Genomic DNA, 27,873 nt, shown 5'->3' with positions numbered 1-27,873 from the left:
GGGCCTTCCCTTCGTCGTGAATTTACAACCCAATATTCAGGGACCCTTTCTATTTGGAGAATCATATCTTTGAGGTTTGGAAAATTTCCTAGGACAACTCTTTAGATTATCTCATGTCTTCTGTGTTTTCTGGGATCCATTCCAGAAACTCCAGTTATGTGGACTCCGGCCCTCCTGGTGCCATCCCCTGCCTGGTGTGGGATGTCGTTTCCATTACCCTGATATGGCTGTGAGCTCCTCACAGGTGGGGCTGGGAGTGACCCACCACCACCTTGCTTGTTGCCAACACCAAGTATAAGACAAGCAAGGACCAAAGTGTGGTTCTGAATTAAACCTGAGGGCTGGTTAAGAAGGGGGTAGCTAGACACCACCCCTGGGCTCATCTGACCCCTAGGCCTCACCTTCATCTCTCCAAAATGGAGTGGGTTCTGCACATCATGGGCCTGGATCACACTGAGTCCTATGTCACTGCCTGTGGTCATCACACCCTTGACAGTGACTGTCGCAACCATGTGGTTTGATGAAGTCCAACTGAAGTTCCCACTCCCACCGTGGGCCTAGGGAAAAAATCATCATCTCATCAGCCCACCTGCCTGGTCTCTGTTTCACACACACACCCGCTCACATTCACTTTACTCTCACTCCTCCTGACACTCATTTTCTCTCACACACGGGTCAAGGGTCAGCATCAAGCCAACATCTGAATGGAGGCTGCCTCCACCCCTCGATTTATACCTTGTTTCTAGTCCTCCCATTCTACGGACCTTGGGGCTGATGTGCACGCACACACACATGCATGACAGTGGCTGAGAACCCAGGGCACCTCCCAGAGCTCAGGCTCAATAGAAAAACTCTTGGCCAAGGAGCTGGGTGTAGGATGCTGCTTCCCTGACCAGACAACACTCCCTTTCAGCACACACCCCTGCCCACTCTGAGCCATTTGCCCTGAAGTAAAGGATAGCCTCGCAGCTTCCAAGAAAAGGGACCATTGCCCTGGAACCCAAGAGGGCCAGGAAGATGACATGGCTGGTAGTGGGGACCAGTGACCACACAGGACACCTGTCACCACTGCCAGAGAAGTAGGGACTGATGGGGACCATGTGGACCCCAAGGGCTTGAGCCACAAAGGAGTCGGCCCATGCTGACAAATGCCAGGTGGGCACATGAATATCAGAGCAAAGAACATGTGGTATAAGACAGGGTTGGAGACATTTTCCCTTGAATTTCAAATTTTCTTCTAAGGATGTTCACACTGCTTTGGGAAAACAATTTTTTTACATAAACAGATGCATGTGGAAGTTACACCTGTATTCCAGATTTTCTTTATTTTGCTTTATTATCTGTTTTTCAGTTTTTTTCTGATTATTAAAATACACTACTAGGATAGAAACCTCAGAAAATATAGAAAGCATAAAGACTCTCTGGTTTTAAATTCTCTCCAGTCCCTAGAAGGTAATATTAGAAGAAAGAAAATGGCCAAAAAGTCCTAACCCCAGAGAAACACCTGAAGGAGTGCAGCCAGACACGGGGGCTCCCACTTACCTTGATCATGTACTGATAGGCACCTGTTTTTGGTTGCCACGGAAATGTCAAGATGCTGGGGTAGAGAGTGATGGGGACGTGAATTTCCACCTCCTGCTGGTTCCATACAGGCACTCGTAACATGTGGACCCCTCCATCCTACAAGGGGATGAGGAGGCCCCACATCACCATGACGACCAGGCTGCCAGCAGTTTTCCCAGTCAAGCAGACCCCTGCCCTTCCCAATCGGTCACAGAGGTAGATTTTGTGATTGTGGGGAGTGGGAAGGAAGATGACAGATAACCTGCAGCCTCTCTGTCTCCATGGAGACGGCTTTCCGAGTAAACATGCTTGACTTCATCCTCGGGGCCCCCTAACACGATGGATGTGGCTATCCCCACTTTATGATGAGGAAACTGAGGTGTGGGGTGCTAAAGCAACTCATCCAAAGCCTCCAGAGCTGAAGTGCAGCCTTTGGTAGGAATCACAGTGAGGTTTATAGGCTACTGCTTTCTGCTGCCTCTTATAGGTCAGTGCAGGTAGGAAGATGAGAACGCCCATGCCAATGTTTCAATCAGGTAAGAACTGCTCCCGCCTAGAACTGACTGGCTTTCTAAGTACCGGGGAAAAGAAAAGACTTTGAATGGCCCACAGCAAAACAGCCAAATGGCCCACAGCAAAACAGCGAAAGACTGGTGACTCTTGACTGGTGCATAGCAGGACACAGAGGGCCTGACACTGTCCCCCAGCAAGCACTCCAGCCCTCATTCCAGAAGGTGTAGACTCACCTTTACAGGGGCTGGCAGGGGAGGGGCTCTGGCCTGGTGTGGGGACAAGTGACAGGACGAGCCCAAAGCCTGCCCCCCACCCCTGGACATCCTTTGTAAGCCCAAAGGGACCCTCAGAGCGCCCATAAGAGCAACACACGAGCTGAGGTTGGGACCCTAACTCCCCAGGACTCACGTGCAGCCCAGCTGACATTCTATCTTTGGGGTGGATAAAGGAGATGCCAACTTGCCTGGTCCACCACAGAAGTGAGGGCTGCCTCGATAGTTGTCTGGCCTCTCTTTATCGCCCTGACGTGATGGAACGACCCATTCTGGGAAGAAAAGAGCACCTCGAAGAACTCAGAGGGAAGCACAGTTTCAATGCGGATGTTCTGGAAGGTGAGGNCCCGCCTAGAACTGACTGGCTTTCTAAGTACCGGGAAAAAGAAAAGACTTTGAATGGCCTACAGCAAAACAGCCAAATGGCCCACAGCAAAACAGCCAAAGACTGGTGACTCTTGGCTGGTGCATAGCAGGACACAGAGGGCCTGACACTGTCCCCCAGCAAGCACTCCAGCCCTCATTCCAGAAGGTGTAGACTCACCTTTATAGGGGCTGGCAGGGGAGGGGCTCTGGCCTGGTGTGGGGACAAGTGACAGGACGAGCCCAAAGCCTGCCCCCCACCCCTGGACAACCTTTGTAAGCCCAAAGGGGACCCTCAGAGCGCCCATAAGAGCAACACGCGAGCTGAGCTTGGGACCCTAACTCCCCAGGACTCACGTGCAGCCGAGCTGACATTCTATCTGTGGGGTGGATAAGGGAGATGCCAACTTGCCTGGTCCACCACAGAAGTGAGGGCTGCCTCGATAGTTGTCTGGCCTCTCTTTATCGCCCTGACGTGATGGAACGACCCATTCTGGGAAGAAAAGAGCACCTCGAAGAACTCAGAGGGAAGCACAGTTTCAATGCGGATGTTCTGGAAGGTGAGGCAGAATGGGAGAGAGGTACTTCTCAGACAACCCAGGAAAGTCAGAATCCAGGACAAAAGCAATGTGACCAGAAAGCAGAAGTCAGGCCAGGCCAGGGGCCCTTCCCACTATCCTCACAGTGGCTTGCAGGCCTCCAAAGGCCAGCAGTAAGCTGGATGAAGCTCTGGCACTGAGCTCCGACCACTCTGGCCTCTGACTCCTCCCAGGTTCCCATCCCCGCAGCCCCAATGATCCTGCGCTCCTGTTGTAGTCACCTGTGCGGTGCCCATGGGCGATCAGAGACTACAGCTGGCTTTCTTAGGCCCTGAGATCCCACAAGGAAACCACCAAATACAATAAGAGACATCAAAATTCCTTACAGCTAATTTCATTTGACAGACACCAGTGCGCCATCACCGTGTCCTTGAAACCCGGCCTGCAGCTTCCTCTCCCTGCCCCAGCCCCGTACGGAGTGGGCCTGTGGTGTATAGATGCCCAGGTCTACTGGGTCTTCACATGTCCCAGGGATCCCATAACAATGCCTCTTAGGGACCCACAGCACCACCAGGAAGTTCCTGAAATCAGCCTGCCTGCATGGGGGGCCCCTGTCCCTTTGGGGGTACCTCACTGCGCAGCTATTGCAGGAGACACGCCCCACCTCACCACCCCGCCAGGACCCCAGGCAGGCACTCACGTCTGACGGGTAGACCTTGTTCCCAGACTTGTCGAGCACTTCAAGGGTGATTTCATACAGGCGTCCGGTCTCAAGCACCCACCTGTCCCCGGGGTGTACTGTGAACCCTATAAAACAGGCAGGTGGCAGTGCTGACAGCTCAGGCCACAGGGGGATACAGGTAAGGAACAGGATGGGGCCACGTACCATCAGCATGAGAGCTCCACACTGCTTACCCGGAGGCCCCACAACCCCCATCTGGAAGGGCTCGGACCACTTACCTGAAGAGACATAGAGCTGCTCAACTTAAAGACACCTACAACCACTCACCGGGAAGACCCACTGTCACCTGGAGGGTCCCAAAACCACTACCAGGAAGAGCTCATACCACTCAGCTAGAAAGACCTGTAACTGCTCACCGGAAGGGCCCATAACTGTTCACCTACAGTCTGCAACGGCTCACCTACATTTCTCCATGGGAAAAGACCAGCTGTTAATGGACTGTGAGACCTAATGCTGGCCATCAGTGCTGAACCCTAAAACCCTGAGCTGATCTCCAAGATTCCCCAGAACTAAACATTAACAATCCCACATTGACTGCTCAAGACTCATTCAAACTTGATTCTGTCTACAGCAGGTCGCTGCTCAAAATCCATATACTCTGAATACACAGTAGGCCTACTCTGGATCCATGTGAGTCTACACTCCGATCCCAAAGTGGGTCTATGCTTTGAGTCCAGGGTGGGTCAATGTTCTAAATCCACAGTGAATCTACGCTCTGAATCCATAGTAAGTTTGCCCTGAATCCACAGAGGTTCTATCCTATAAACCAAAATGAATCTATGCTCAGAATCCATAGTGGGTCTACACTCTGAATCCACAGTAGGTCTAAGTCCTGAATACAGAGAGGGTCTGCTCTATCTATGAATCACAATGAATCTATGCTCTGAGTACAGAGTAAGACTGAATGCTCTGAATCCATAGTAGGTACACGTTCTGAGTCTACAATGAGAATACACAGTCATTCCACAGTAGGTCTGAATCCACAGTGAGGCTAAGCTGCATGCACACAGGGTTACACTCTCACGCCACAGCGACTACACTCAATCCACAGGAGATCTACACTCTGAATCCACAAGAAGCCTAAGCACCAGTCCACAGTGAGGCTACGCTCTGAATCCGCAGTAGGTCTGTACTCAGAATTCAGTGTTTCTATGCTCTGAATCCACAGTGACTATACTCTGAATCCACAGTAGGTCTACCCTATAATCCACATTGGGTCTAGCCTCTGAATTAACAGTAAGTCCACACTCTTAATCACTCTGGGTCTCTGCTCTAATCCACAATAGGTCCACACTCTGAATACATAGCAAATGTACATTCTAAATCCACAGTGAATCTACACTTTCATTCACAGAAGGTCTACATTCTGAATGCACAGTAAAGCTACGCTCTGAATCCACACTGTGTCTACATTCAGAATGCACAGTAGGCTTACGTGTGAGGCCCGGCACTGAGCACTCTCTCTCTATGAGTTTGCACCTCTTCCTCTCGCTCTGGTCTCATAGGAGATGCCATACCAGCTGCTTGCTGACCTCGGTGATATCACGTACTTTCTCACCTCCACGTCATTACCCCAGCGGCTCCCTATACCATGACGACACACCAGAAAAAGAGCCGCTTCCTACCAAAGGCCGGCCTCAGTTATAATCTACCTGAAGCCTTTCACATTTATTGACCCTTCCCACTGTCCTGCCACCGCCTGCTCTGCTGGTCTCTCCCCACAAAACCAAGCACCAAGGACCCTGCCTTGCCTCTCCTGGAACTCTAGCGGTCAGCAAAGACCAAACAGATGGATGGTACCAAAGATGCATTTCTGAGTAAATGGCGCTCCTAAGACACACAGGGTCATCCTGCCTGCTGTCACCGTATTGTCCAAAGAGCAATCTGATACGGCAGCACAGGAGGACCGCGGGGTTTGCTGCGTATCCAACGTCGCCTCTCCTACATCACATTGCTGCACTCAACAGGTGAGTAAACTCAGGCCAAAAGAAGCGTGGCATCGGTGACAGAGGGTGTGCTCCGGACCTCTCGCAAGTGGTCATCTATCATTGCAGCTCCCAGGCACTGACTGTGCCCCTCTAGGTCCTCCATGGCTGTGGGTTCCTCCCCTCTCCTCTCAGACAAATGCCTCCCCTTCCTCCCCAAGGAGACATCTGCCAACTGTCGTGTTCCCTTAGGGGCCCCCCTAACTGAGCAGGCCCCTACCACCAAACATCCATGGCCAAGTTCCGGTCTGGACAGAGTGCTGGTATAAAAACCAGCAGGGGACAAAGCCCTTTCCCACTCTACTCATCTCTCTTCCTGGCCACCTGCCATCTGATCCNACGGCAGCACAGGAGGACTGAGGGGTTTGCTGCGTATTGAACATCGCCTCTCCTACATCACATTGCTGCACTCAACAGGTGAGTAAACTCAGGCCAAAAGAAGCGTGGCATCGGTGACAGAGTGTGTGCTCCGGACCTCTCTCAAGTGGTCATCTATCATTGCAGCTCCCAGGCACTGACTGTGCCCCTCTAGGTCCTCCATGGCGGTGGGTTCCTCCCCTCTCCTCTCAGACAAATGCCTCCCCTTCCTCCCCAAGGAGACATCTGCCAACTGTCGTGTTCCCTTAGGGGCCCCCCTAACTGAGCAGGCCCCTACCACCAAACATCCATGGCCAAGTTCCGGTCTGGACAGAGTGCTGGTATAAAAACCAGCAGGAGACAAAGCCCTTTCCCACTCTACTCGTCTCTCTTCCTGGCCACCTGCCATCTGATCCTGTCGAGCCTCCGATTGTTTCCGGGTTCCGACAGGGGAAGGAATGGGGAGCAGCCCTGACAAGGGCAGGGGAGTGTTGGTGGCCCTGGGCCTCCCAGCTGGTAGAGCTGGCCAGAGTGTAGCATTTTCTGGGGGGAACTGTGACTTGTATTTTACTTCTAACTCACACAACCAAAATAGAGCAGCATACAGGACCCAGAATGCCCACACTCACCCAGGTATCCGGGTTCCACCACATACACCGTGCTATTAGGTAACCTGGAAGCACCCTGCATAAGGATACCTGAATGCTTCATTAAGGAACAAAACACAAACAGTAAATAAACCAGCTGTCAGACTTCCTCATGGCTATGATGGTAGATCAGGACATCACATGGATGGAGGAGGGGAGGAAGACTCCTTGCCCAATGTCAAGTGGAACAGAGGTGTCTCCAGAATCAGAGCTACCTGGTGTCTCCTACACTAGCAAAGTGGGGAGGGATTCTCTACAAAGGGACACTGGAGGCACACAGGGCACACCAACACGTCTGAGACAAAGAGATAACCCACACGCCAGTGTGGGAACAGCCTCAGTCAGGCCCTCGGGTGAGGCCACAAGTGCCACAGGTTCCAGGCGGAATAAGCCTGCCTGCCCACCACCGCCTCCCATCCCTGCAGCCTCTCCAGTGAGTCACCTACAGAGGTGAGCAATCTTTCAGATTTTCAGACCTTGAGGAGAAATGGCTATTTTGAGCCTAGCCCAGCTTTCCGGGAGAAAAATGATTTGACTTCCAAACAGCAGATCTGCACACAGAACATGCATATGGGGTGTACACTGGCCTGAGAAAAGGATATTCCTGTGGCCGAGGACCAGGTTGCTCTGTCCCAGCTGCACAGCGGTGACCGTTGATGTGTCCTGAGCCAAGACAGCCACAGGCCGACCTGGGTCTCCAGCCTGGTCCTGGATGTTGTTCTGAAGCTGCAGCTCGTACTGGTCTGAAGGCATTGAGAGTTCTGGCCACCCGAATCCCAGACAGCCAGGTGGGAAAGAGCAAGAAAATGGAAACATTAGGAGCCAGTGCGTCAACCACGCCTGAATCACTGCTACTGGTACAGCTGTGTGATATTTTTTGCACTTATTTTTTTTCAACACTTTAAATTTTAATATTATTTCCACACCTGTGGATAAAGCTGACACTCTCCATTAATTTTCAGAGGCAATCATTTTTTGTGACTCCTGTATGCTGCTTTTTAAAATTAAATAAAGCCTTGGACTTGAATTACTGCCTGCTTATAGAATACACTCTATACCAACATTAGACCCTTTTGTACTCATAGTAGAAGTAAATTCTGCTTCCACACTGGGGGGTCCAGGATGGGGCTCTCTGGGTCTGGGCACCCTCCAGGAGCTTCAAAAAATGTGCTGGTCCATGGTGTCCCACACAGTTTGTGAGCTGAGTCTAGAACATGCAAAGCATCTTCTCGTTGCTACCCTGAGCATCCCTCAGTGCTTCCCTGCTCTGTGTCATGGTGTGAAGGAGGGCTCGCTCAGCGGGGCCCAGGATGAAAAATACAGGCTGACAGAATCTACCCCCTCTGCCAATGTCCCACACCCTGTAGGTCAAGACTACAAGCATTTTAATATAAGTGACTGCTGCTGACCAGCAAACCAAGATGTGGCTGAACTGTGCTAATGTTCCACGTGAACATTACTCCATTTTGTCCCCCAGCACCCCCCGAAACATCAGGTACTCCTGATGTCCACATCTTGGAGATGAGAGAGCTGTGGAAATGAGGATGAGAAGCTTGTGAGTGGTCCCACAGTGGGTGAAGAGCAGAGCTGGGACTCAAACCAGAGAGCCTGACCACTGACGTGCCCTCGCCCCAGCCAGTTCACTGGCTGATCACCCAGTCACCCAGCCCACAGGTATGGCCCCGCCCCAGCCCACAGGTGTGGCCCCGCCCCAGCCCTGCACGAGAACCACTGACAGCTTCCCTGCTCAACACGGGAGGAGTTCCAGCTGGAGCAGCCTTCCGAATTCTCAGAGATTCTGAGGAGAATTCCAAAAGGGAGGCAACATGCCTATTTCCTGACTTGGGGCATCTTTTCTGTGTTCCAATTAGTCCCCAAGAACGTGCCCTGGAGCAGAGTGTTCTCAGTGCGAGGTACCCTGACCAGCAGCACAGAACTGGCCCTGCCCCGGGTCTGCTGAAGCCAACCCAGGGCGTGGGCCCAGCACCACGTGTGACAGGCCCTGCAGGTGGCTCTGAGGCACACCAGGACTGAGAATCATTTCTTCGTCTCTGACTGAGGGAGTCCAGCCAAGCTGGGCTGTGATCCTTGCAGACCATGTACCCAGTGTGGCTGCAGTGAGTCAAGGGAACACGTCATAGTAAAATAACGCCACTGCTCAGTTAAGCAGCATTACTTTATGCTGCTTTATGAACCGCTAGCCTCCTCCCTTGTTTAAAGTTCTCCAAATGAATGAGGCCCTTTTACAAAATGAATACACTGACTCTTGGAGGATCTTGCACAACTCAAATGTAACCACACAGGTGGGGCAAAAGTAGATTTACAGCTATGAGTATGTGAAACACGGAGTTTATTCCCATATTATTATTTATTAATTATTGTATTATTTGCATACCAACAATTATAAACCTACCCTGTGTATACAAAACACTAAAAGGATGAAAATGAAGCGCTTCTTTGGATCCTTAAATACCTCTTGTAACACAAAGCACATTACTTTTTAAAGGCACTGAAGATACAAGGCTTTGCAGATGTTCAGGGTCACTGCCCACAAACAGGGGAAGACTGCTCCTGGGGTCCCAGAACAGCCACCTGCAGACAGTAGATGACCATCCCCAAGGCTGCCCTTGTGCTCTTCTTGGACACATGGTCTCTGACTCCTCCTACCTTGGCTGACTCCCCAGATGTGCTTCTGACTGTCCCAGATGTGCTTCTGACTGTCAAGAGTCTCCTGACCCCGTGCCATGTAGCGTCCAGGGATGACGAAGCAGCTCCTGGGGTGGTGGGCCTGAGCCCAGGACGGCAGGGAGCCCACTCCGCTGCCTCTGACTCCAGCCCCTGCTCATGCAGCCCAGGCTGCTTTAGTTCCGAGCAGCCACGGTTCAAAGATACATGAGGTTCTAAGTCCCTTCCACATCTGGGTCTTTGACACAGGCCCCCAGCACACATCCAACCATGCAGTTGGTTTTCCAAACCTCAGTGCATTTTATGTGAGTAATTTCCACCATTCCAATCACTTGAGTTCTTTTCAGCTACCAATTCCTTCAGCCAGCATGTCCTTCCTACTTCTGTCCTAATAATTTGGCTACTGTGCCCACCATGTCTGCAAGTCACCCAAATGCTAACGGGACTGAAAACTGAGGAGAGAGACCTGTGGCCCCCACCAGAAACATCGTCCTGTAAGCAACATGGATAAGCCTCTACAAGCACCAAGAACCCCTCTCCTCCCTCACTGTGGGTCCCTGCTGGTCGAGATGTTCATAGGGTCCTCACTGGCTTGGCCGTTTTCCGCCCCCACTGGGCTGGGCATGCCATGAGGACAGGGATCTGGGCACCCCTGCCGGCCACTGCACGCTCAGCCTCAGCCAAGTGCCGGCACAGAGTAGGTGCTCAGTAAAGGGACTGGCGGCAAAGCAAGCAGCCACATAAAGGAAGGAAAATACGGAGGAAAAAAGAAAAATCACATTAAAAAAACCCCGAAATTAAAAAGTCATAAAGAATTAATGTGGCGTTATACTTATCTGCATGTTAACAGGCCCATGCAACCGGCCTCTAGCCTACAATTCTCCTCTGCGGGATGCTGTGTAAGACAGGCCCTTGCTGGAATTCATGTCCCCCGTAACGATACTGTTCCCCCGACTTTCCTGGCTAGTAAGCATGTTAAAAATGACAATGATGTAAATGATATCTCAGTTGGAAAAAAACCAATCCATCTTTAAAAGTACTGGACAGTGAATTTCCATTTGCATTTCTTGTTCATGTGGACATTTATTTGCTGGCTCTCCCAAAGCATCCTTCTGGGACGCACTCAGGCCCCATGCCTGCCAGTACTTCAATGACACAGTTCGTTTTTCGAGGAACTTTCCATCTCACTACCTCACGGATGAAAGGGAGGCAACCTGCCCATCTGCTGTCAGGGACCTTTCACGTGCTCTAATTCTTTGACTTCTGTGTCATGTCCGTGACCAAACCCACAACTTTTCTCGATACCTTGGATGTTTCTCCTCTGGCCCTCCATCCCACACACACACACACATCAGCAAGAACTGGGCCCAGAGGCAGGAGGGCCTAATTTTGCCTCCTGTGGCCTTCTGGGGGGCAAAGGCCTCTTCCACACAGTCATGACTGACCGCACTATTCCTGTCAGTGAAGGTGGCGTCTTTTCAACCAAGGTGACTGAAAGCTGGGGCATCTCCAGCTTCTTAAACACCTTGCCCCACAGGTGCCCAACCTGGCCCTCAGACTGAGGGACCCGAGCGCAACACTCATGTCCCAGACATGCTTGATGCCCTGTGTTCTAACCATGAAACATGTCAGCGTTAAACGATAATAATAACAATTCTTAGTAGGATTAGTGCTGCATTAAGAACACTCACCCTATGAAGTGCATCACACATACGCAGACAGCACTTCAGAATTTCCAGAACAAATCCACGTCCATTACTTCAATTTGTCCTCCCAGCACAGGCAGAAAGGCCTCAAGAGTTCTGACGCAGACACTGAGTCCCCAAAGGGGGACGTGGCTTGTGAAGACTGCCCAGCAGTCAGTGGCTAATCAAGGGTAAAACCCAGTCCAGTGTGAAGCCCATGACTCCTGGCATTCTCAAAACAACGGCATATGGACCCAAAGAGATTGGAAGCAGGGTCGTAAATTGATATTTGCACGTTCATGTTCACAGCAGCAGTATTCACAACAGTGAAGAGGCAGAACCAACCCAGGCATCTATCCACGGGTGAACAGATGGACAAATGTGGTGTGTCTGTACACAGAATGTTATTCAGCCTTAAAAAGAAAAGAAATCCTCCACAGGCTACCACGCGGAGGCACCTACAGGGCATTATGCTACATGAAATAAGCCTGTCACACAATGACAATCACTGTATGATCGCACTTATTTGAGATCCTTACAGAAGTCAGTTCACGGGGAAGGGGAGCAGAACGGGGGCTGCAGGGGCGGGGGGAGGAGGACGGGAGTCAGCGAGCCCCAGGGACGCAGGTGCAGTTCCAGCAGATGAGAAGCGTCCTGAGGACGGATGGTGGCGACGGCTGCACGGCCACGTGAACGCACCTGATGCCTCCGACTGCACACCCACAGAATGGTTAAGTGGTGTCACATTATGTATGTCGTACCTGACTCACGACTCACCTGTGATCTTTCCTTGCCTGATCTTCTGCACCTTGTAGCGAATGGAGGTCCCCACCATCAGGTAAACATCGTAAGCTGGGTTCAGAAGGATGTTCTCCAAAATCAGCAGCCTGACCTCTGCAGGGTGGACATTCTTCGCATAAAGGAGAGCATAGAAAAGGTGAGGTGGGGTGGAGGAATAGAAATGGGGGTGTGGGCAAGGGAAAGGCAATCATTAGAATTTTTTACTATGTACATGTGGGGAGGGGAAATTCCGGGGTGAAAAAGCAAGGCAACACCCTCAGACCCCAAAGCCTTGGGGTAGCCTTGCATGTATGGCAGGTGTGCATTCACTGGTCACTTTAAGTGTGTTATAGGTCAGTTGACAATAACAATTAAACAGAAAGGAAAGTGAGGACCCAGGAGTGATAGCCACATATGCTGTGGTCACCAAGGGCTCAAGGGGTCTCCCCAAAGAAGCCCTAAAGGCCAGCAAGGTTGGGAAACCTCAGGCAAACCTGGAAAGGGAGAGGTGTGTGTCCCGTGAGCACCAGGCCCTGCTTCTCGGCCCCTCCCTGCCCACCTCCCAACTCTCCCTCTGCACTGAGACCTCCTCATCGGCAACTTGACGTGGGGGAAAGACTGCCTGTACAGTGCGCCTTCATCATCACGTTCTGTGGAGCCTGCACCTTTCACTGCCACCAAACCGCCCCACTGCTCTGCAAGCTGGAGAAAACTGATGGCAAAGCAAACGGTCCCCATCCACAGATGTGCAGACCCACTTTCCCTGGTGGGGTGTGGCCGATCACCACCAAGTGGGTACTGACCAGCTCTGCATCTACTCATGTTATCTAGGTTCTCCTTTGACCTGGTGGTAACATCCTACAGGTTTCCTGGCTTAGCAATAAGTTACATAATATCTTTGACTCGTTAAAAAAGAAAAAAGCACACAGAGCTCCTACCTTGGGTCAGGATCTACGGTGAGTATTTTCCCGCAAGGCAGGCAAGGAAGCCGTTTACCAACACAGGCGGGACCAGGGGGCCTTTCTAGCTCAGCAGTGGTCTGGTTCCTGTCCCGCCCTGCACACCACCCAGGGGCCCAGAATCCTAAGAAGCAAACTGTCTCCATGTACTAACTCCAGAGAGCTGTAGGGTCAACCCTGGGACATGGCACCTCCCATGTTTCCAAAACTCTCTGGGTCCCCCCAGACTACTCGATAATCCACCAAAGAGACTGAATCTGGAGGTTTCTTTCATCTGACAGTTTACAAATTAAACGGCACATAAAGTACCACGACCTTCCTGCCTGTGTTCCAGGAATCAGGCAAACCAAAGGAAGAGCTCAGAAGGCATGGTCAGGGTGGACGTCTGTCCACAAGAACCAGAAAAGAACCAGGACTGTGACTAAGCCCATTCTTTTCCTCCATTGTAACCCTCTCAAAACAGGGCACTGATAGAGCAGTAGATACTGGTGGGCTCAGATCAATACTGGGGGTGAAGGGAGGCTGAGGCCTCCACAAATGTGACCCCCTGTATCAGGGCCAGTGCAGAACAGGAAGCAACAGCACGGAGGGCACCTCAGGTTCACGGAGCCCCAGATGTGTGGATGTGTCTCTACTCTAGGACAGTGGAGTAGTTGTTGAAAATAAGCCAATGAAAATTCCATTGCTCCTGAACCTCCCTCAAAACTAAGAATAGAATGAATGCTTTGTGGCTCTAGATGGTACACTCAGGTGCCCCAACCACCTTGCTAAGCTATGGCCCCCAAAAACAAAACCGAACAAATGAAAACATGGAATTACACCCTGAAGGCCCCCTTTCATGAATAGTGAAACTTCGGTGGTAGGGGACCTCATTTCCACTATTGAATGTGTGTATGGTTCCACCCAGAAAGCCAGGCATCCCCCAGGGCCCAGGGCCTACCTTGTACACAGCCTCCTGGATGCGTGCCTTGAGCTTAGAGCTCCCAGTTTTCATCCCTGACACCAGGATGGTGTCCCCCTGCTTGGCCGCCTTCTCCATCTCTGATATGTAGGAAGGTGGTATGTACGTCGACTCCGAGAATGGGAGGATTCTGGAAAAGCACATGTCGTCAGACCTGACGTGTGGGACCAAAGAACCTAGCATATTCATTATCTATCAGGACCCCAGGTGGGTGCCAGACGCTGAAATAATTGGTGTTGCCCCAGTTGGTGCTGCTTAGAAATGTGTCCCCGAAACTTCCTACATCAGAACTGCCAACATCCTTGTGAAAGTGCAGGTTCTTGGCCCCTGATCCAGGCCCTTATTTGTGTGAAGCCTGGCAGTCTACATTTTACCAAAATCTACACATGATTATGACAAACGCTGAAATTTCAGAATCACGCACTCAGAAATGCTTCACTCTCATAGATGTGAAAGATGAGGCCCATGGAAACTAAGAAATAGTCCCCAGACTACAGACTCAGCTGGGGTGGTGTCAAAAACGCCCACCAGGCTCCCCAGGGCCACCTGCCACGGGTTCAGTCCAGCCCTGGGCTGGCTCCTGCCCCTGGGGAATGAGTCTCAATGACCAACTTCCAAGCATCTGGACAAGGGAACATCACATCTTATTCTTTCTGGGGATAGGCTGTGGGGAGAAGCCCCAGGCAGGGAGAGAAGTTGAGATGTGTGAGAACTCTCCCAAGAGTGTGTGCTGACAAGCACAGCTAGCTTGAGGAACCCTTTTGAAACAATTTCTTACTTGCAGCCTGTGATTTACAAATTACAAGAGCCATACATTAGACATGCTTTCATTCTCCCCAAGGTCTGTTGGGTACTGTATTGCATGATGATTTATCTCCTTGTCCTATCTTTCTAGCTGTCATATGCTGAGTTGAATGGAAATCCAATGCACCTGGGATTTGTGTTCACAGCTGGCTCAGATTCAGAGTGACTGGAGGCTCAGGGGCCTGTCATGGCAGGAAGCAGGCCTGGTGGTGCAGAAAGGGGCAGGGAACCAGCACCCCCTGAATATCTAGTGTGTTTCAGGCCCCGAAAGGGCTCTAAACACAGTCCATGTGCTGACCACACGGCCGCCCTGAGGAAACACAACAGTTACTTCTGTGTGGTAGAAGATGAAGCTGATGCTCAGATGGGTTACATTTCTTGACTAGGGCCACCGGCGGGAAGTGATGAGGCCTGCACTGAAATCCAGATCTCTCTGACCACAACGCCCACGTTCCTGGCTTTACGAGACACCAGCAATTCCAGAGCTCCTCCAAGAAACACAGATGGAAGCCTGAGCTGCATAAAGAGCTCTGACCCAGGAGGGTGCCTCAGTGTGCACAGCGTCAGGACGTGAGCGTGTCCGCCACAGAGATGCTGTGAGCCAGGCCTGGACGTTTCCTAGCGCCTTAGGCTAGACTTTTAAAAGTGTAAATACCATACTCTTAACTCCCCCCCAAATACCTACTAATTGCAAGGAGATAAGAAGGTGACTTTATAAAGAGGCTCCCTGGTAGATACCCTACCTGAGTGATGACAGTGATGGACCGACAAAATCACAGTGAGATGCAATTAGCTTAGGGAACCTCACCTTTGTGATATTCCTGACAAAGATGCGAAGTTCGAATCTAACTAGGAGGGAACAGCAGATGACACCAAAATAAGAGACTTTCTACAAAAATAACTGGACTACAATCTTCATAAGTGCCAAGGTTCCAAAAGTCAAAGACCATGAAACTGCTCCAGGCTGATGGAGCCCGAGTAACAGGACAACATATGGGGACCCTGGGCTGGGGTTTGCCACAAAGGATTTTGACGACTATCCTGTGGAGACGCAGGAAGATGCTCTTCGTGGTCATAAGTACATATGAAAGTCATCAGGGTGACGGTGCAACAGGCTGACAACCTGCTCTCAAATGGCTTAGGGAATGCGCTTTTTGTACTGTACTTGCAAAATGGCTGCAAAATTTTTACCAAACCTTCCTCCCCCTCAAAGGGACTATACTCTTTAAAAGCTGACTTGATAAAGCATGAGGCAATGCAGTATAACAGGGGCAAAGCCCAGGCTTAGGTCTGTGCCCACAAACTGGCCCACAAGCCTCACGGCAGTGATGGATATGCTCCACACCTACTTTGTCCAGGGGATCACCACCACCGCACAGTGAATGAGCACTGCAAATGCAGCTAGTGCATCTCAGGGGCTGAGCTCATTATTCTACCCAATTTAAATGCAAATAGCCAGGAAGGGGTGGTGGCTACCATACTGCACAGTGAAGATTCATACAGATCTGAGTTCAAGCCTAGCTCCATAGTTTACCAATCTGAGACAAATGGCTTAAAATTAGGCCTGCATGGCTGTTGGGCAGAGTGACTGAGTCAAGATGAGTCAGGAGCCCATCTGTATCCCGTATCCCTTGTGCTGGGAACGCAGCCCCACGCACCTGTGAAGGGCTGTCACTGCTGGAAGGTCCTCTTAGTCAGAAACTATCTCCCTATTAACTGGCCCCCTGATAGAAGGGCTGCCCTCTGGGACCACACAGAACCCTTCTCCTGCACCCCATTACCTAGGACAAGTTTTCTCTTCTGCAAAATACATCCCAACCTCCTTGACAATTTCCCACAGAACATGCCCAGTGGCCTGCAATAGCACCAAACTTCCTACACAACTGTGTGGGCAGAAATGTTTTTTCCTAACCCAGTTGGGGGAATGCTGGCCAGCACACCGGGAATCATCCTGGGCTGCACCCCTCGCTGACAGTGATGATGGCCACGATGAAAGCTCCTGGCCCACTCAGAGCCCAGTGACATCCCCTTCCCTTCACCGGGGAGGCGTCTCTCACCGCAATGCATTGTGGGAGTCGGAAAACCGGCTGGCTTCCGTGTCCTTCATGATCGTCCAGTCAAAGACCAGTCCAGCCAGGGTGCTGAATGTGTTCCCTATGAGAGCAGATGGGGGAGGAAGGCAAAAATGCATGAGTTAAGTCCCCGCGGCCAAGAGAAGGGAAAGCATTGGCATCACTGCAAAGGAGGCACCGTGCCTCCATTTGGCAGGGGGCAATTAAGGCTTAAAGGGTCCGGGCCACGTGACCAGGAGAGGCTGGCTGAGTTGGGATGGGAACGCAGGCTCGTCGCAGATGAACGCTCGTGTCCTGCCACCGCACCTCTGCCTTTGCTCACAATGGGTCACTGCGGTGGCAACACTATCACCTCTGGCACCTGTAAGCACTTCACAGCTTAGGCAGCGGCTCCTGGGGCCTGATTCGTTTATGCCTCCTACCACCTCCCTATCCAGAATCTCAGATGAGGGGGCAGAATCCCCAACCACCAGGCTTCCCATGACTATTCTTGTCTCTTCACCTGGACACTGAGACTCCCAGGGTCCCAAGGCGGAGAAGACAGTAAGCCACGTGCAGCTGGCCTTGGCTCTGAAGTCATGGCTTGCATCTGTGCACCTTCGGACAGGGTGTCAGAACAAGCAGAGCCCAGTGGATGACTGGGCAATGATTCTCAGAGGAACAGGGCTCACATTCAGTCTTAAACACTCTGTAAAGACATTCTTAGTGTAGCTATTAGCACCTACTATGTGGGGCAGACAGAGCCAGGGACCTTGCAGCCTCAGAGCCAAGTTGATATCGAGGAGGAAAACCCAGTGTCCAGTCTCCATAGGACGCGCCTCCCCTGTCCTGGTTCAGGGGGCAGCGGAAAAACATTAAGCAATTCAACTGAACACACACCTGCCAAATGACTGCTGGTTTCAAAGTCCAGCATCAAACAGAAAAGTCCAGAGGAATGGAGTCCCTGTTCTGCCCTCCAAGTGTTGTCTGTGCTTGACCACAGCGAGTAAATAAGGGAGGGACAGACTTTTCCTGGGAAGTCAGGGAGAGGTCCCCGGAGAACAGAATGTCTGGAAGGAGATGCCTAAAGGAATGGGTGCTTTTGAGAGCAGAAACAGCAAAGAATGGTGGAAGGTGTTCAGACGAGCAGAACACACAGCATAAGGCAAGGAGAAGGGAAAAGGAAGGGGCATCTCTGCTGTATATGAGGTGTCTGGGCTGTAAAATACTACGAAAAATGTCAGCTCAATGCAGGCACTTTGCAGACAGCCTCGGGGCAAAAAGATAAACCTCAGTGCTGTGCAGGGACCCCAGGTCCAGGGGAAAATACTGCAGCAGGACACAGGCAGTGTATCCTGGGGGACAAAAGCTCAAGCAACGAAGTCAGATATCCTGAATTCCACCCCCTACTCTGCCACCCATGAGCTGTGTGACCTTGGGCAAGTTACTTAAGCTCTCTGGGCCTCAGCTTCCTTGTCTATGCAAGCAGCGTGGTCCACTGGGAGTAAACAACTGCACTTGTAAAGGGCCTGGCACAATGCACGGTGCACACAGGGCATTGCTTCTTGAGCCAGAAGCAGAGTCTTTTTTGACGAACACCCACACCAATCTAGACAAAATGTATCCCCTGAGACTGCTATATCCTCAAAGATTACAAGGGTCAAATTCATCTTCACAAAGGAGACTGTACCCAGTAAAAAGGACACAGGCTCAGGGAAAACAAAGAAGAGATAATAGAGGTTCTGATCCAGTGATTTCTGGGCAAGAATTACCAACTAGAAAGTGATACACCCTCCCAGGGAATAATGAGGAAGGGAGTGAACCACCTGCTCACTGCAAAGTTGGGGCCTTGATTTGGGAGATTTGTGAATGATCTGGTGTTGTAAGTCCGCTGCTGAACCTAAATGTCCTATGCTGAACCGTCCTCATGTGCCACTAAAATCTTAGGAGTGGGAAAGGCGACTGTCACAGGCCACTGGGCACCTGTCCTGCATGGGTGGGCCAGGGGCAACAACCTGCCTGCCTGACATTGCCACTAATGGCCTGAGGGAAAGGACGCACGGCCAGGAGAAAAATAAAATGACTTAACTGTAACAGAAAAGATGAACAGTAACGAGTGTTGGTGAGGACGTGGAAACACTGGAAGCTTCCTACACGATTGGTGAGAATGTAAAACAGTATAGCTGCTGTAGGAAAAAGTCTGGCGGTTCCTCAAAAAAAAATTAAACATAGACGCTGCCGATGGCCCAGCAGTTCTACTCCTGGGACTACACCCGAGAGGCACTTCCTAGGTGCATCTCCAACATGTGTCACACGACTTGCACACGAATGTTCACAGCAGCACCATACACAGTAGCCAAAAACATGAAACAACCCAAATGCCCATAAACAGATAAATGAACACACCAAACTGGTCTGGCCATGCGATGGAATATTATTCAGCCACAAAAAAATGAAGTACTAACACATGCTCAGCAAAAGCCAGTAACAAAAGGCCACATGTTGTCTCATTTTATCCTTATGAAATTGTGGCAGGAGGCAGCATAAGATGAACTCTGAGACTGCGCAGCCGTTTCTGGCCAGAGGCTAGCAAGTCCTGGTTGCCAGGCAATGCCTTTTAGCCCTTAGGTAGCAGCTAGGAATGAGCAGCCAGCAGGGAAATAAAGGCAGGGTCCTCACCACTGCAATCTAACAAAGAACTTAATAAAGGAGGCTAAGAGCAAAGTCTCATTCACTGACCCATAGGTCCTGAGCCTGGTTCAATAAGAGCGCCAGGCATTCCAAACAACACAAGTCAACTATGACAGTGCAGGAGGGGGGAAGCCCTTGAAGGTCTGTATCATCTCCACTAGCTGGGAAAAGGAAACCTTGAGACTGTGTATGCATCCAAGGCCTAGAAGGGGGAAGAAGAAAGAGATCCACAGTGAAGCCCATAGAACAACTTTGGGTAACTGCCTGCCTCCTGCCATGTATACAAAATGAACAAGTAGAGCCTGGAGGAAGACAAAAGATTCAGGCTAGCAGACCCCGACCCACACTTATGTTTGGGTAATCACGTCTCCCCGAGGGAAGCTGGCACCACCTTTACCTGTCAAGCAATATGTAACTTCTTCCGTCCCACCCCACCAACTATATAAGTCATCAGAACAAAGGACTTGTTCCCTGGGCCTCTTTACTCTTTCGCCACATGGTGGGAGGAAGGGCCTCTGGCCATCCCGCTCCGGCCCCTCTTGCCTTTGCTCTCCTATTAGAAAACGGAGCACTGATAAACTGCTCAGACGCCAGCAGACTTCCTGATCTGTAATTCTTTACTGCACTGGCAAGAAGAGCCAGGGTTTCTCCGGTAACAAAATGTCTACAATAGGCAAATCTATATACACAGAAGGTAGATCGGTGATTGCCAGGGGCTGGAGACAGGAAAGAATGAGAAGTTACTACTAATGGAGATAGGGCCTCTTTTTCATAGTGATGAAAACTCTACAATTAAGGGTAATGTTTGCATGATTTTTGACTATATTAAAAAACATGAAATTATACATTTTAAACAGGTGAATTTCACCTGTGGTATAAAATAGTGATAAAAATTTTTAAATCTTTTAAAAACCTGTGACTTTAAAAAATGTGACTTAAGATGGGAAATAGAACAGAGTGGTGGAGAGAACAGATGGGTAAACTTAATATGACCCCCGGGACAAATATGGCCCCCTGCCAGTTTTTCTAAATAAAGTTTTATTACCGCCCAGCTATGCCCATTCATTTACACATCATCTAAGACTGTTTTAGGGCAACAATGGCAGAGCTCAGTCACTGCAGCAGACTGTATGGACAGCAAAGCCTAAAATGTCTACTATCCGGCTCTTCGCAAAGTTTGCTAACTCCTGGCAAATAGGGTGAGCTCTGGGGCCAGGCTGGGGCTCAGACTCTGGCTCTGCTAAACACTGACTACATACCTATGTCCTTGTGTGCACGTTTGTGTTCACTCTCTGTGCCACAGTCTCATCACCTGGACATGAAATGAGTTGGAAAATGTAAGGTGTACAGAGGAGTGCCTGGCTCAAATTTGGTTTTTTTGTTCCCAAGAAGAGCACACGAACACTCCCTGCCCCCGGGTCCTGCATGTGAGTTCCTATCACTTCACTGCACAAACCCCTTTCTAAGCTTCCCAATGCCAAATCTGGTGCGCAGCATCCTGTATCTCCCCTCTGTCGGAACTTCACTCTTTTCAAGAACAAAATGGCCTTCCCTCCTTTGCAAACTCCACACCCTCAAGGCTCAGTCAGTCATCATGTCTTCTAAGAAACTATTCTGACCTCTGTCCTCCACACCCCACCTCCAACCTTCCCAGGGGTTGGCTCTCCCTAACTCTGCAGTCCATTCACACTTGCCATCTACTTTGATTTAAACAGTACCTCCTGAGATGCACGTGGGCATTTATTTACACACGGACCTCTCTCAAAGGTGGAGATTATGGGGACAGAGGCCAAGTCCTTCCTTCCCTGGAAGCACCCCCAGGACCTGGCAAATGCCCCGTAGGTAGAAGGTGATCAGATGCTACCTGCCTTACTGAGTACCCACTACCCACCATGCAGCACTAAACCCTTTACATGCTTCTTACCAAGTCCTTCCAGCCCCCAGGTAAGCATCACTATCTCACTTTCACAGACCAGAAAGCAGAGAAGTTAGGCAGCTGACCTGATGCGTGAACGCATGGAGGAAGGGAAGGTTGGCCCTCCAAGGGAAATCTGGTGCTGGCTAGAGATGTTTCATCGTCACACCTTGGGGAGTTCTGCTGGCATCTAGTGGGTAGAGGCCAGGCATGCTGCTGAACACCCTATAACACAGCACTGGACAGCTTTTCACCACAAAGAACCATCTTCCTCCAATGTCAATACTCCCTAGGCTGAGACACCCTGATCAGAAAATTTTTTAAAAGGGGGTGGGGGTGGTCAGGGAAGATTTCAGAGATAAGGTGAGACTTGGTTTGAATTTGAAGTTTGGGAAGATCCTCCATCTTAAAGGCATCTTTTGCCCGACTTACTTTCTTCAACAATTATCTTAACCTATGTATGTATTATATTTATTAAGGTGATCACTTCGTAAGATATATAAATGTCTATTCACTATTTATACAACTAAAACTAATGTTTTTTAATTTAATTTTTAAATTAAAGTTTCCATTCAGTATTATTTTGTATTAGTTTCAGGTGTATAGCATAGCGGTTAAACAGTTATACACTTTGCACAGTTTTCTCCTTGATATTTCCAGTACCTGCCCGGCACCATGCGTAGTTACCCAGCATTCCTCACGACATTCCTTGTGCTGTGCTTACTATCCTGTGACTACTCTGTAACTGCCAATTTGTACTGCATAATCCCCTCACTGTTTCTTAGCCAGCCCCAACCCCCTCCACCTGAAACTAATATAGTATTATATGTTAAATGTAATTGAGAAATAAATTTTATAAACAAACTAATTAAATGTAATTAAACTGATAAGAACAGATACTACACTTGATCTTACTCCAAAGGCCAAGAAGTGATTAAATGTAATTTAAAAAGAGAAGAAAAAGAATCTTAACCTACAAATTTTTCCTCCACTCTTTTACCACTAGGTCAGGCTACAACCAGGACAGTCTGCTACGCATAACAGATACCCTAGTTGGGTCCAAGCCCAGGCAAGTTGGTACTCAACTCTGGGGCAGTGAAACGAGAAGGATGGGCATGGAGCCAGCAACATAGCCGTGTCCCAGCTGCGTGCACACACACACACTCACACACCCACACCCATACATACACTCATACATGCACACACTCATAAATACACACTCTCACACACTGCATTCTGGACCAGGAACCAATACCATCACCAAACATGGCACTGACCCAGGAACAGGAGCCTCTTCTAGCTTCCCATCACCCAGACATCATTTCCCAAAAAGGAGCCTTTACAAAACACAGTCCCTATGCGCAGGCACGGAGTCAGCCTCCAAGAAATGCAAAAGCTCTCAAGCCTACTATAAAAACTCATCAGCCTACTATATAGAGACCAGTGTACACCAGAAGTAGCTATGGCCCTCTGCCAATATGGGCCTAGGTCCACCTCAAGAGTGGTCCAGACCTCTTCAAGCCCCCTCCGGTGCTGCCCCAGCACCAACTTTAATTTCCTGGTTGAAGCAGCCTTCTGTGGGAAACAGTAGGGCCGTTACAAGGGAAGAAAGAAAAAGAGATGCCCGGGGGGACGTCCTCACCTTCAGAGTCCAGGGCCTGGATCTTCAGCTCCAGGGGCGAGTCCTCCAGGTAGAGTTCGCGGGTCGTGGAGACGATCTGAATGCCATGGATGAGGTCAACAATGGCATCACAGCGCAGAACCTGTCCTGTGGCTGATGGCACAAGACCAAGGGGTCAGATGGGTCAGTGCCATGACTGCCACCCTCCCTACATGGCCTTACAAGTCAAGTGGACTTACACTTTGGCAAAGACTAGAGCAACCAACAAACCAAGCACCACAAAATGGAGCTGGAAGAACCACACTAAGCCTCAGAAGCCAAGCAGGTTTGTTCAAGCACCACCACTAAGTTAAACAACAAGGACTCCAGTATGAGTGAACACCCAAAAAGACAGCGCTGTTCTGATGCCTGTCCCTAACCAGGGATTTTAGAAATGCCACCTGTTTGTTTTTATTTACCTACACTGGTATTTTCACATGAGACTACCAACTATACCATGGAAGAAAAGGGGTGTGTTTGCATGCATATGGATTTTTAAATTGTTCCACAAATCAGTGGAACAATTCCACATAAATGGCATGTGTCTTATCTGAAGAACTCTTTAGTGCAAAAATAACCGCAAGTGACACAAAGTCATCCTGATCATTCTCCAGGCACCACACAAAAAACTCTCTGTGCACTATCAATGGTACTTTGTTAGAAAGCAATACAACCTCACTTACCAAAAACCTTAAAAATACTCCTATGCTGCCCTGGCTGGTGTGGCTCAGTGGATTGAGTGTCAGCCTGTGAACCAAAGGGTCACTGGTTCGTTCCCAGTCAGGGCACATGCCTGGGTTGTGGGTCAGGTCCCCAGTAGGGAACGTGCGAGAGGCAACCACACACTGATGTTTCTCTCCCTCTCTTTCTCCCTCCCTTCCCCTCTCTCTAAAAATAAATAAATAAAAATCTTTAAAAAATATTCATATGCTGTGTGACCCAGTAAAACTGGGAATCTATTGTTAGCTGGAAATGGCCTAAAAGAATCCAAAATTGTTCTCTGAATAAGAATCTTTCTTTTTCTATATAACAATGAAACAAACATCTGAAAATAATATAAAGGTCCGATGTGAGGGATGCTGGTAGGACAAGCTCCTGTGACGAATATTACTCAGCCACTAATAACAATTCTATAATGAGAGAGAAAACTTTTCACACCATGTGAGATAGAAGAAAAGCATGACAGAAAATTACAATAATTGCTTTCTAAACATTTTACAACCATAATATTAGTAAATTAAACAGAGGGGAATGAAAGAATTGCAATGACTTTCTTCCTTCTGACTCAATACCCATTAAGAGTTATTTGCATAATAAATACTGAGACATGAAAGTCAGCCCCTAGGAGAGGGACAACAGCACAAAGTGCTGGCAGACAGAACCAAGGTGGGTGTTGCCTGCTCAGCACGCCCGTCCTCCCTGGGTGTCCTCTGGCCCAACAAGGGAAACAGCACTGCGACCACGGGCTCCAGTGGCATCCATGGCTGGGGGTCTCCATGGGATATTTGTCACATCATCCCCCCAGGGGCTGTGCAGGGCATTCACATCCTTACTGATGTCCTCTGCAAAGATGATGCTTGTCAGGCGGGCAGGCTGGGACAGACGGGCCTGCACCACTGCCTTCTGGGAACACTGCTGCTCGTCCAGACCCAGGGGCTCTATGCTGGCCACCTCCGGCCGGCTCGACGACCTGTGGTAAGAAGACAAGACTTTACTCCCCGGAGCCACCCCACAGAGCACAGCTGGGACCAGAAGCAGAGCCTTGGCTCCCCACCCGGGCTCTGTTCCAGGCTCACACACAGATTAGGGAAGGGCAGTCTCCACAAGCTCCAACCCCAGAGGACAAATGAGGCCCAGCCACGACCCCTGATGGGAGGACGACAATTTGAGGACATGCACCTCTGTACACCTTCCTCCACTGAAATAACGAAACAGGAGACTAAAGACTTGGAAGGCACTTCAATGTTCAACAGGTAAGTCACCTCACAAGACTATTCTCTGGAACTGGAAATAATGCTACACTAGGAGGAAAACCGCCTGTGTGTCTGGTAAGAAGACACGGTGCATCTCTGTTGACCTCTATGCTGGGCCTGGCAGACAGCTGGCTCCAGCATTAGGTCCCATCACCAAACAGACCCTACCAAACCTGGAGATGACCCACCGTAATGACCACAATGAAAGGAAGTCCCCATACGATGGCACTGGCATCATGGTGATGTGGTAAGAAAGGCAGATCAACAAACACATAAATCAGTAAACTCTGCGAGATGGCTCCCACAGAGAGACGGGCTTCTCGAATACGAGGATGAAGGGGCAGCGTGACTCTGGGAGGCATCCAGGGTCAGCGTCCTGGTTTCTCACCTACGACATGTGGTAACAACTGTTCCGAGTTGAGGTGAGATGGGAGTGAGTGGGTACGAGCAGAGTGGACGCGGCATGGCGAGCACAGAAGGACGAGCACTGCCCTGCAGCTGTCTGTAGGCAGAGCGCTCAGGGAAGCCTCTCTGAGGGGGCCTCTCAGTGACATGGTGCAAACGCTGGTGTACCAGTCGGGGACCAGTCAGTGAAGGTCCTGACGTGGAAAGCAACGAGGCACGCTCCAAGAATAAGAGGGCCAGGGCAGTCCAAGCCCTGGGGCTCCAGAAGATAAGAGATGCTAAAGACAAGGAGATGGGCAGCTGCTGAGGTCAAGGAGAAAAGAGGCTTTGAAGTCAAAGGCAAGAGGTCAGGTGAAGGAGATGGTCAAGGTGATAGGGAAGGCTGAAGTCAAGGAGCTAGGTTTTGGAGGTCAAGGAGATTACAGAAGCTGAAGTCAAGGAGATGGGAGGTGCAGAGGTCAAGGACAAGAGAGGTGATGAGGCTGGGGAGGCATTGAAGGCCACAGTAAGGAGCTTAGATTTATTCAAAGAGCAATGACAAGTCACTGGGAATCTTAAGCAGGGGAGCATAACCCAATGCATCTTTATAGAACCTTTAGAGAGTGAGATGCTGCCCTTGGCGAGCTCACAGTGCAACGGAGGACCCAGGGAAGGAGTACCAACTGCACACAACCCCCAAGGCGCATTCCCAGGGCTGCACTCAGTACAGCCCCCAGCAGAGCAGGCACATCATGTCTTTGCTTCCTTCCCCGCCCTCCGCTTAAATTCACTGAAACATCAATGCTCTGGGATAGTCAGAAGGAAACTTGTAAAAACTGTCTGGTGTTAAAAAGCAGTGATGTGAATTACATTCGAACAGACACGTCCAAGTCCTCCAGCTCAAAGCCAAGTGTCTCCCTATGAGCCAAGCAGCACAGCAGTGACCGCAAACACGCCTACAGATGCTTTGATCGCACCAACATCACAGGCAGCTGAGCTGCTGGCAGGACGCCTGGAGTGGGTCGATACCTTTACTGAAAGTGCTCTGAAAGCAAAGGCCACCCACAGGGAAGGGAAGAAGTCTAAGCCTCTGAGGAAATGCAACTGTGGTCCCCCCACCGAGAGACTTCTGAGAAAAGAGAATTTCAGAGACTAAGGGCAGACACCAAAGTGGACGAGGATACCTGAGAGGTAAGAAAAGGTACCTGTGTCAAAATGCTCACACTGCTAGAAACACATCCCATCTAACTAGTCACCGACTTGGAACTCTAACAGCATTTTCAAGGGGCATTAAGTCTTCTACACACATATGTACACACATAACACTTGCCATGGAAACAAGAGGACAAATTGGAAAACTCACACAGATCAAAGAGGGCAGGACAAATAGATGCAATACAGGACCCCGGATTTGGTCCAGGAACAGAAAAGAGCCTTACTGGAAAAACTGGTTAAATCCAAAGAGCCTAGAGTTTAGTGAACTGTCAGATACCAATGTCAATGTCTTCATTTTGAAAAGTGTTCCTTGTTATGGAAAATGTCAACATTTGGAGGAGGTGGGAAAAAAGTTCACAGGAACTCTGTGTTATCCTTGTAACTTCCCTGTAAACCTTGTTGGGAACCACTCTGCCTGGTTTCAGAAGCTATAACCTCCCCATCCCCCATGGCTAAGGCTGAGTGAGCGACCTGCAGACCATGAGGCACTAAGAAGACAAAGCTTATCTCCCACAGAGGCGCCACCTCTGCCCCCTTTATTTCATCCATAACTGGCCCCCAGTGCTTGCTCAGTTAGCCAATGCTGGGTAAGATTCCTCAAGGGAGAATTGACCTAAGACAGGCATGATCACATGGGAGCCACAGGGAAGGACTTGGGGGGCTATAGCAAAAGGGGCTGATGGACCCTCGCCCCTTGACTTTGACATAGCCCAAGTCCTCATTCTGTCTGGGAGAAGTCTCCCAATCTCTTGGCTGCCTTACTTCCTCTGCCTGCCGTAAACCTGAAACAGAGACAGAGGGAGGTGCAGCCCTGTGCTGGAAAGGGCAGGCTCCCTGGGGCAATCAAGGCCTGAGAAAGAGTACATAAAATCCTGTGACACCTGCTTTGCTAAGAATGCTCTCAATTAAATAATAAGGGTCTGAGAAGGAAATGAGTTTGTTTCCCAAAGTTTTGTAGCCCTTTAGCTAACAGACCCTAACTCAGAATAAGCCCTCATAGTTTTTTGTATGTTATCTATTGTTTGATCTGTACTGCATAACAATGATTAATAAGCTTAACCTGTATTCCTGTGAAAATTGAACCCAATAAAGGCCTGTCAAGGTAAGGGCACAAGGCACTCTCCCCTTG

The 27,873-nt window shown here is 50.0% G+C and overlaps 1 protein-coding gene and 1 pseudogene across 1 annotated transcript in view; both read right to left on the bottom strand.

The window, feature by feature from the left end:
* Positions 1–27,873, bottom strand: part of NUP210 (nucleoporin 210) — a 118,104-nt gene that overhangs the window by 75,141 nt on the left and 15,090 nt on the right. Inside the window, exons 2-12 of the mRNA XM_037037453.1 lie at positions 24,726–24,862; positions 23,155–23,286; positions 16,913–17,009; positions 14,031–14,181; positions 12,129–12,261; positions 7,584–7,742; positions 6,964–7,032; positions 3,951–4,057; positions 3,124–3,264; positions 1,543–1,680; positions 402–557 (exon numbers count right to left, since the gene is read on the bottom strand). Coding sequence (XP_036893348.1) covers positions 402–557; positions 1,543–1,680; positions 3,124–3,264; positions 3,951–4,057; positions 6,964–7,032; positions 7,584–7,742; positions 12,129–12,261; positions 14,031–14,181; positions 16,913–17,009; positions 23,155–23,286; positions 24,726–24,862 — 1,420 coding nt within the window. The remainder of the gene's footprint in view (positions 1–401; positions 558–1,542; positions 1,681–3,123; positions 3,265–3,950; positions 4,058–6,963; positions 7,033–7,583; positions 7,743–12,128; positions 12,262–14,030; positions 14,182–16,912; positions 17,010–23,154; positions 23,287–24,725; positions 24,863–27,873) is intronic.
* On the bottom strand, positions 22,347–22,447 carry LOC118980988 (uncharacterized; annotated as a pseudogene).

The sequence above is a fragment of the Sturnira hondurensis genome, unplaced genomic scaffold (genome assembly GCF_014824575.4).
Source record: "Sturnira hondurensis isolate 20B ecotype Veracruz unplaced genomic scaffold, ASM1482457v3 Scaffold0023357, whole genome shotgun sequence".
Taxonomy (NCBI): domain Eukaryota; kingdom Metazoa; phylum Chordata; class Mammalia; order Chiroptera; family Phyllostomidae; genus Sturnira; species Sturnira hondurensis.
Note: the sequence above shows the minus strand (reverse complement) of the source record. Positions and strands in the feature narration are given on the sequence as shown.